The sequence below is a fragment of the Acanthaster planci genome, linkage group LG08, assembly GCF_054643075.1.
Source record: "Acanthaster planci isolate LZ-2023a linkage group LG08, COTS_SCS, whole genome shotgun sequence".
In the NCBI taxonomy this organism is placed as follows: domain Eukaryota; kingdom Metazoa; phylum Echinodermata; class Asteroidea; order Valvatida; family Acanthasteridae; genus Acanthaster; species Acanthaster planci.
Genome location: NC_141784.1, coordinates 8,493,554 through 8,503,934, shown reverse-complemented (window position 1 = coordinate 8,503,934; position 10,381 = coordinate 8,493,554). Strand labels below are relative to the sequence as shown.

Below are 10,381 nucleotides of genomic sequence, written 5' to 3'. Positions count from 1 at the left end.
GAAAAGAAATTGAAAGATAAGTGACCAGACAAGAATTTCATTTGTGTTTCAGAAATCTCAGGGATGTCGGCGTGCATGCTATTGGGCCCTGAACGGTGCTGATTTTACACTGTTTTCAATGGGGCTTGAATTAGTGGACTGGACCCGTAGGTACCGGGTGATCCTTTAGACCGGCCCCAAAAGTGTGACGTCAGCATAAATTATCATAAGTGCTTTTCCCCAGTTGTGCTACCGCCTCTGCTACCAACAAATAACGAAGAGTGGTGGTTGTCTTCTAACGTGTCCAAGGATATTTGAGTTAAACTTTGACTTGAAATCATCTTCATTATGTCTTTTATTACATATGAGCAAAACTGTGACTTTCCCATTCAGAACCTTCCCTATGGAGTCTTCTCAACAGCCGATAATGTGAGATCGGAACTACACCCTACTACCGTGGCGTGCACGTGCGCACCGCCGTCGCTCTCCTCATCATGGCTGGTTCATACTCGCTGCGTTTGCACACACGCCGAGCGTACTGTGAATGTTCACACTTTCATCTTTTCTCAAGTCTCGGCTGCGTGTGCGTAACTGTATTACGAATAGGAGATAAATCACTCATGATGGGGAGGAGTAGGGTTCCCTAGAGTAGGCCTAGCTTAAGAAGTTGAGTGGCTTGCTTGATGACAGAGTAACTCCACCCCCAGTGTTCATGACTGTGTTATACCCCAACTATCACTGCGTCTGACCTAGTCCCAGACTGGGAGCCAGTCTTTGGGACTCCGTTTGTATAGGCCCCACAACAGTCCATTCAAAAAGTGGAGACTCAGCGAAAATGCCTTCTGTGAAACCCGTTTTGCGTGTATGGATCATTCACCCCATCAACAGTCAAACCCCCAATGTATTACTTTGGGCAATTTTCCAATTTGTAGAAATCTGTGAAATTTTGGTTTCGATTTAGGCCACTGTTTACTACAGCGATTAACTGCCGAGAAGGCATTTTCGCTGAGTCTCCACTTTTTGAATGGATTGCTGTGGGGCTTAGGGTATGGAAGGAGTCCAGTAGACTGGCCCCCGGTCTGGGGCTACGTCTGTTGCAACTATAGTTGAGACAATCCCAACTGTAGTACTACAGTTGGGCTGGCCTAACTATTGTTGACCAGTTTCTGTAAAGATTTTCTCAACCTTATCCAATTTTGTGCATCTTACACTTTACACAATCTAAAATATCACACTTCATCTATGACATGACACTGTCCGGTCCGGTCCAAGTACAGCACAGGTACCCCCAGAACTGTGGGGTCCAACGTCCGTGTTTGTAGGAGCAGGACGGACATCAGACCCCACAGTTCTGGGGGTACTGTGGTGTACTTGGACTGGACCAACTATAACACTCTAGTTGGGACAGTCCTAACTATAGTTGGGACTGATGTTATAGTTCGGGCGTAACAACATCATGTCATGCATGTGGCAATGCACAAACTTCCCGGTCATGCTGGTGTCATGAGCATTCCATTAGGACTTGAGTTAGACACAGCATGACACACGTAGGCCTTCTCAGACCCTAACGTTAGGCCGAAGTCATTCTCATGGCCTGCATGACTTTACTATGGCAATCATGTACCCGTACATGTTGTAACACCCTCCAAAGAGGCAAAATTCCCTTTCACGCTACTTGATGCTATGCAGAAATGCACTGAACGTTTCCACATGTTCGATTGTTAGAATTGTAAGTGAATGGCCTATTAGTGAGTAAATGTGTGACAGTTCCAGATCACTTTTCATACAACTGTGGGACCCTGTGTTTTGGACGCGATTAAGGGATCTATTTGAGTTGTGGAAGATTGTTTTGAAACATTAGAGAACCTGCCAAAAGTAGGGGGGGGCACTTGTCCCTCGACCCCCCCCCAATTGTTGAGAATAGACTTGTTGGCTAGTTGAAGCAGATGTATCACCTTTCACGGTTCATTTGTCTTTCCGACTTTCTGTACACAACAGCCAGTGCATCGGATTGGAGTTGCTATTGGAGACCAAGTGTTGGACCTCTCGGTCGTCAAGGAGCTCTTCCGTGGACCACACCTGACGGACTGCAGGGATGCATTTGACAAGGTAGGAAGTGGGCATGATTCTGTGGGTAGGGACGACATGCACAGCTTTCCGCCCACTTTAAAACGATGGGCTAAATGCGCCTTACTGGAGCTTGAACTTTATTGAGGTGCATTCGCTATGACAGCGCTGAAAGGATTGGCTGATTCACATAGTCACAGCACATGTATTGTATTTCAAATTACTTTTGCATTATTCTTCATACATATTTATGAGAAAGCCAAATTTTCAGTGGTCCATTCCTCACCATACACCAGTTGCTACTGGCATGCAAACAAGGATCCATGCTCAAGTCATGTATGCAAATGTAATAAACTGTTTCACTGCTAACCATGGGAGCAGTTTACTTCTTGGAAAAGCATCAATTTGAGGTACAATGTGCAAGCATCACTTAAAAGATGGCATCACCTTTAAATATCGATCAGTGTGTTTAATGAAGCCTGAATGGCAACTGAATATGTATGATGCATAGTAAAACAAATCTAACATGGTTTATATTGGGTGAACAGTCAGTCTGTCCTCAGTATTGAAGGTTGACTAACGAATTCCTTCACCTTTGCCTTGGGAACCATGTGGTCAACTACCTTCAGGCTTTGAAGAATTGCTTTCCAGCCTTCAGCTTCCACCACATCACACGATATCTCAGCACGGTGCCGATGAAACTAATGATGTAAATGTGTTTGCTTGTTTGGGTTTTTGAACTGCCTTATGCCAGCCTGTCCTGAATGATCTGATGGCGTTGGGTCCACCTGCCTGGAAGGAGGCACGACAGACACTGCAGAGAATCTTGTCAGCCGATGAGGCAGTGCTCAGGGATAATGCCGACCTCAGAGCAAAGTAAATTCCAATTCTTTGGGGCTTGTCCAAGTCTCTGCTTCACCTCAAATTATCCTTCCCCTCCAACTTCAGAGGTTGTACCTCAGTAAAAAGTCATGTTTTGCTTAAGAAGAATGGCACTGCCAGAATTCATATTAGATCATGTAATCTGTTGAATTGGATAGTGGCAGACAATTCTTGGTTTCATGCCTCACAACCAGTTCTTTTAAAGGTTGCCTATAAGCATTTTGATGTGACTAATCTCAAATTCTTAATTACATGTATTTAGCAGTGTTATGTTAATTTGCATTGAACTTTCACTCCGTTGCTTTCATTTTTATTTTTTTCGAGTTCCCCAAATCAAAAGTTAACCTCACTTTCAATTTAGTATGGCTGACTTGCGAATAAGGTCAATTCTGATCATCAGATTAGCGGCCAGTGGGCATAGTTCATCTACGTTCCTCTTCACTTTGACATATTAGGAACTCCCAACCCTGAGATGAACCTGTTCATTTTGTAGTTTTCACTTTTGAAACAATACAGTCATTTGCAAAAGTTTAAGACCACCCATACAAAATGCAGTAACTCAAAAGAAAACCAAACTTTAGCAAATAAATCTCTGAAACTTACATTTATTTGAACGTGTGGGAAACTCTGTAAACGGATTTGGAATTTTTTTAATGTATAAATGTCCCACTCTTTAGTCTAACTTAAAGTGTTTCCAGTAATTCAAGACTTAAAATTCAGTGTGTTTCTTTAAAAGCCTTGCGTTGGCCAAAGTTCCCCCAAATACATGATACCCGTCATTAGACATGAAGTTGGTGTGGGCAAAGTTTGCAAGCCGGTCAGATTGACGGCTGTAAAAACTGCTTTCATTTCAGAGCTTTTGTGGCCCAGAGTTCAGCCATCATGCATCTGCCGGTCAAGATTGGGGACTACACAGATTTCTACTCGTCCGTCTTCCACGCCACCAACGTGGGCATCATGTTCCGTGGTAAAGAAAACGCCCTCATGCCGAACTGGTGAGTGGAATACCGAGATACATCACACTTCAGAGATTTCCCCTCCCCCTGCACAGAAAGACTTGACAAAGATGGAGTTTGCTTGTTTCAACGCTGGCCAAACTCATGCACGCTGCTTTTTGGATCCTTCCTTGTCAAGCAAATTAAGAACAGAAATACAGCAAGTTCTTAAGTAGGGGCTCCTTTCATAATTGAAACATTTTCAATTAACAGACACCTCAGGTGGGTATCTGTGGACTTCTTTGATCAGTACAATGTTAAATTTGTTATTAATGTTGACACAGCAAAAGAAAATTAGTGAATCTTGTTCTTTCTTGATAGGAAGCATCTTCCTGTTGGTTACCATGGTCGCGCATCATCGGTGGTGGTTTCTGGCACGCCAATCAGGCGTCCCTGCGGTCAGACAAGGACAGATGACAGTAAGGCTACTTTGACACGTTTCGTGCTGCCAACCATCATTAGCATCGTTATTGGTTGAAAACAGCCTCCATAATTTGGCCTCATGAAGAAAAACAAGCAGAAAAATTTTATGCTAATTGTTAAACTCATAGAGTAAGGTCATCAATATTTTGTGACTCAATAGTGAAGTTGTGATTCAAATTTCAAGTAAACTGCGCAAAGTGAAGCTTGCTGGGCGCATCCATATTTGTACACAAACCCATGGAGATCTCAAAATTTTGTTTGGCTTTTATACGTTTTTTGCACATCTGGGTTCGTTTTTGTGTTGACAAAGCTGATATGCCATAAACCTATTCAAACACACTATCATTAAGTAAGCATTTCATTTTGCTCAGCTCAAACAAGACAGACATGCCCATATGCACTCCAGATATATATTTTGCTTGGGCTTTTTAACGTCATATTACTGATAGAAAACACACTTGTGCATTTTAAGTTTCAAATATTATACTTCCATGCTGCATTTTAGAGTACATCATTCAGAATGCATTCCATCCTATTTTACTGTGTTCTACAAACACGCACATGAATTAACATGTCTGTGCTCAGGATGACATCAAAGCTTCTCCGTGCGGGGACTGAGGAATTAGTGATCTAATCATTTAATTTGGCTAGATGGGTTGTCTTTAAACCAGCTGCATCAGTGAGTGATTGCTAAGCAACCAATGTTGACAGCTGCATCATCTTTCTCCTTAATCACTCTTCCCTTCAGGCCAGTCTCCAGTTTTTGGTCCTTGCAGATTGATGGACTTTGAACTGGAAATGGTAAGATATGAGTCATACGTTGTTCCCACAAATGCACCGTCTGCCAAGAGCGGATAAATTCAAACGTTCAGAGTTGTTTTGACATTGTTGTTTGTTAAGAAAGATGCTAATGCCACAGCAGTACTTGTGTTCATGATCGGCTTGCAGGTGGGCCTTGGGGAGCACTGTTGAGGGGCAAATTTTAATAGGCAGGAAAAATTGGATCGAGTTTGGAGGAGTTTTCGGTCTCTCCACACAAGTTTTTGTTCCCACAGTCACTGCTATAACCGTGTGGTCTTTACAGGACAGAACAAAGAAGGGTGTTTAAAGTGAAGTTGGTCAAAGAACAGTGGAAACTTCTGCAGCCCATTAACCATTCTTTTTTCTCTCTCATTGGTCGGCAATTAATGGCAAACTGTTGTGAATGTCAGAAGCATAATTTTATTTCAATGCCGAGAGCCGTATGTGTTTATTTCCTTTTCCAGGCATTCTTCACTGGTCCTGGCAACAAACTGGGTGAGCCCATCCCTATCAGCAAGGCCCAGGATCACATCTTCGGCATGGTGGTCGTGAACGACTGGAGCGGTCAGTGTCGACAGGCGTCATTTTCAAAGTTGTGTCCAGTTGGGCTTGCGCACGCCCAGATTTATACATGTTTGGGGCATAAATTGCCGAGCACGTGGGACTAATTAATGCTGGAATGTACAGTCTCTCCATTCTTACCGGCACCCAGTTGAAATGATTCCTATCGACTTGTCTCTCCTTTGCCAGTGAGGGGGTGCTTCAAGTTGTGCATGCATAGTGCCTTCAGCCCCAGTATTAGAGGCTGCACATAGAAAAAATACAAGCCAACTATTGTAAGATTTCCTGTCACCATTGCCGATTGCATTTTGAGTTGTTTACCTTGGATTCTCTATGTTTTTAGCCCGTGACATCCAGAAGTGGGAGTACGTACCCCTGGGTCCCTTCTTGGGCAAGAACCTGGGGACCACCATTTCCCCCTGGGTGGTGACCATGGAAGCACTTGCCCCCTTCATTGTGACAAACCACACACAGGTCAGTGGAACATTGCAAGGCCCCTTTGTCACAAACACGTCATAGAAATTACTTTGGCGGTGAGGATTCATTCACACTTTTATTTTGCATAAAACATTGAAATTGCAGTTGTGGTGAAGTCTGTAACAAATCAATTTACAAGTCTGTCACAATCAGATCTGTGATCAGATGCAAATCAAATCATAAATCATATCACGATTCGGGCCAGTAATGAAATCACGTGTTGATTCATAAGTGATGGGGAATAGGTATGTAACGAAGCATAAATAGTAAGAAAGGAATGCTTCTGTGTCATTTGATTTTAGGACTGTGAATAAGAAATGAGACAGGAAACAATAGCTAGTAATGAAGTAGTCTTCTTTGAAGTTTTTCATCTAGTCAACAACTTCGTATTAACCAAATCTTCCAGGACCCCAAGCCTCTTCCGTATCTTCAGCACGAGGACAACTTCAACTTTGACATCAACCTAACAGCTGCGATCTCTGCTGAGGGGACCAACGGACCGGCGGTGGTCAGCCGCACCAACTTCAAGGTGAGGCCCAGTGGCTCTCTTAGTCGGCCCGATTGCTTGGACTTTCGTGGGGATATTTTTGTGAACGCTTTTGCTTCATGCAAGGATGCTCTTTGTTGTAATTTCTTTCTTCAAAAAATCAGTCTCCTTACTCATTAGGCCGTAAAAATTTAGTATTTTAAATTTCATGTTTAGTGTTTCCTATTTTGATTTATGTTGTCTGTGGTTTGATTTACTGCCCCCCGGCCCAATGTCATAGTTATATATTGAGTGTTTACTGTTTTATATATTGACTGCCTTTGCTGTAGTATATGTACTGGACTATGAAACAGCAGCTGGCCCACCATTCTGTGACAGGGTGTAATATGCAACCAGGAGATCTTCTGGCCTCTGGCACCATCAGTGGTCCAGTAAGTACAACGTCATCCAAACTACACATCATCTTCCCAGGGAACTTACTTTTCCCACATGAGTTATCACTGGGTAGACAGCGTTACTCCGAAACTTTAAGTCAGATTTTTTAATATGTGTCTTCTTAAAGACCGATGACTCACTTGGCTGCATGCTGGAACTGTGCTGGAAAGGCACCAGGGAAGTGGATCTCGGCAACGGAATCAAACGCAAATTCCTGAAGGATGGAGATGAAGTCATCCTCACAGGTAGCATTATGGATTGTGAAATTTTTTTTGGGGGGGGGGTACAAATTGGTGTAACCTTTGCAGCTCGTAAGTTTGACTTTTTTCATTTCAAGTTATAAGTGGTGCGAATTGTGGATGATTGGTGCCACATTCAAGGAAAAACTGCTAATTTGGTAGATAAAAATGAACAGAATTAAAATGCTGATTCAAATTCCAGTGAAGTGCAAAGTGCAGCTCCTTTCAGTGCTATTCCAGTGGGCAAAACTGGATTCAGGTTTGATTCTTGAGCTTAACACTTTAGCCTTCGACATTTAGGAATCCGGTTTTCCTGTGCCGTGTTCTTGTCCTCATATCACAGTGCCAGGATTGCTTAAATCATCCTGTAGATTCAGACCTTTGTAACAGCCTCCATGCCACGCCTCCGTGTTCATTTTTCCATAGGTTATTGTCAGGGAGATGGTTACCGTGTCGGCTTTGGGTCCTGCACGGGCAAACTACTACCAGCAGTCAACCCCTACCAGTGAAAGAACCAACATGCTTCTGCAGTTTTGCTGTTTTTTTTCCCCAGTAACACTGCTAGTCCAGAGCACCCTCTAGATTCTCAAGACACGATAGGAGAAGTATGCATGACTTCAAGCCCATTTATCAGCACAGGGGACCATTGAAATGTGTAGTTGCAGTAAAGTGTTTGGGATTGTCCATAATATTATTAGTTGTCACTTATGGAGCTACGGAATGTATTTGGAAGGAATGAACTTTGGAAGGCCCTTTTAGATGCTGAATTTAACTCTTGCAGGCAAAGGGATCGAAGAAAGAAATGTAGCTTTGAACAGGGCAAGCTTCCACAAACAACCCAACAAATAGAATAATACTAGGAAAATTTCCAGAGCATTTCACACGAGAAACTAACCTGAAATACTTCCGTGGATGTGATACAAATGAGAAAATAACAAAAGAGCAAGTTTATCCTTTCCTCACCTCTAACCGGATAGTTGATACTTTATTGCAGTTGGTGCTTGCAGAAAGGTTTTTATAGATCAAACAGCATTTTATTTCTTTATGTATTAAAAATCTGTTTTCCACCCTCCAAAATAATCTGCCAGCAACTTGTTGAAGTTGCTAGTTGTGATTTAGCATTAGAGATGCTATCATAAGTTAGAACAGAATCACTGAAAAAAAGTGCAAGTTGGAAAACTCTGCACAGTGTCTCTGCAACTGGGTATTTCCTCATTTTTCTGATTTCCTGCTGCAGTAAAAGCAATCATTGAGTTATTTTTGGTAAGTTTGTGTCTCTTTCTACTTGCAAACATACATTTATTGAACCACAAACCTCTGATGGCTGTTTCCTTGGAAAACACGGTGGAAAGGGTGTCCCCCAGAAAAAGGTGGAAGTACATACATGTACTGTAATTTAAACATGGCAATTGACCTTGTGCCACATTCAGAAGAAAGGATTACTTCTCATCCTGTTTCAGTGCTCAGCATCCCCTTTGAACTTGAACTGTTTAGGTTAAAGGTGCATTTAGATATTTCAGTAAGGTCTAGTGATTGGACTGGAAAGTGGCACAAACTCAATTTTGATCGCTGGTCTTTACTGGGGCATGTTTGTGGATCACTAAAAATAAATAAGACGACATAAATAGCATCAAGTTAACCTTGTCCCTGTTAAATCCACTGAAGTTATGAATATAACTTACAATATATTATAATTAATATATTCTAAATGCAAGGTGACATTTTATTTTTTAAATATTTGTGCTTGCTTGCACTAATTTGGGGCACACTTTACAATGTAGTGTAAGAAATCCAGGCATTAAGATTGGATGATTTATTGTATTGCTCAACTGAAATGTTATTTTAGCCCTTTTTAGTTCTGAATTTGTGGAAGGAGTGTAAATCCACCAAGTTTTAAAGAATAACGTCCTAGGAAATTAACTATAACTTGCACAAATGTAAGAGTGCCCTGTTTTTGTTATACCCAAAAGGAAGAGATAATATACATGTATTACAATTGTTTTGCAAAAGTTTGACCTTACCAGCAAAAAGTATTGTTTAAGTTGCTACAATTTATAAACCTTTGTCTTAAAGATAAAAAATTTTTATCTCCATATTTTCATTGATGAATTTTTGTAAACTTTGGGGAAAGGGTAGTCTGTTTTCAGCAAAGCAGTTGCTCTGTCTTAATATGGGGCGGGGCTTAGTTGCCAGAGGGGAATGCGGAGGTTCCAGTGTTTTTTCAAGTTCTCTTCAAAAGACTGTTTCTCAGGTTGTGTGGTGGTTTGTATGTGAATTCATTTTCTTTCTGTCGTCTTCTTTTTTTTTCTTTTTAAGACTACCTGTTATACAATTCGTCTGCAGATGATGCATGATATGAAGTGAAATTTTTGAAAGAAGTTGTTGCTTTGGGCAATAGATCTTATACCGGCACGATCGTTGAAAACTTCTTTTTCCAGATTTTACTCAGAACACGGGGAATATACGTTCGTTGGTGTCAAGTGGACTGCAGACGGTTGGTGTACACACCAAGCTCAGTTTGTTCGGTTCTTTTTCTCTAAGTTGTAAAGTTTGCATCATGCATTTATTTTCCTCTCAATCCTTGATGTTTAGCTTTAAATGTCAGGATGTATGCCAAGAATAAAGGCAGATTTTGTTGCCTTGTTCTGCTCAGTTTTACAATGGGATAGCTGTTGAGGTATGAAACTTCATTTTACTTTGGTCTGCATTTGTTTTTTTGGTTTTTTTTATGTCTTCTGTATATTCTCACACATTGCACTCTCATAAATTGGTTTCATTCTCGTGCCCTGACAATAACTTGGAGTTGGAAACATCTACCTAGGCGTACCAAAACAATACCAAGAACGTGGAATCCAAATACATGTATGAAACTGCATTTGGTTGAATGTCTTCCCTCTCTTAATGTTCAGTGAGAACAAGCCAGGAAAGCAGGAAATAAAAACGATCACTATGTTGGTCTTCATACATCTGCAGATCTTGTCTTCAGTTGCATCAGTTTTATTCCTTTATATGAGCAAAATTTAATGTTAAGTTCA

General features: G+C 41.4%; 1 protein-coding gene across 2 annotated transcripts; it reads left to right on the top strand.

Annotated features, from left to right (window-relative positions):
- Positions 1–226: 226 nt before the first annotated feature.
- Positions 227–10,318, top strand: fah (fumarylacetoacetate hydrolase). 2 transcript variants are annotated; one of them, XM_087140348.1, is made up of 12 exons: positions 227–408; positions 1,978–2,088; positions 2,801–2,922; positions 3,783–3,923; positions 4,245–4,342; positions 5,095–5,147; positions 5,612–5,711; positions 6,052–6,182; positions 6,592–6,714; positions 7,002–7,103; positions 7,235–7,352; positions 7,773–10,318. In XM_087140348.1, the coding sequence occupies exons 1-12, from the start codon at positions 328–330 to the stop codon at positions 7,853–7,855; spliced, it is 1,263 nt and encodes a 420-aa protein (XP_086996474.1). In that variant the 5' UTR covers positions 227–327; the 3' UTR covers positions 7,856–10,318. The 2 variants fall into 2 exon arrangements, with proteins under 2 accessions (XP_086996474.1, XP_086996475.1); XM_087140349.1 differs by lacking the exon at positions 227–408 and adding an exon at positions 428–562.
- The last annotated feature ends 63 nt before the right edge of the window (positions 10,319–10,381 follow it).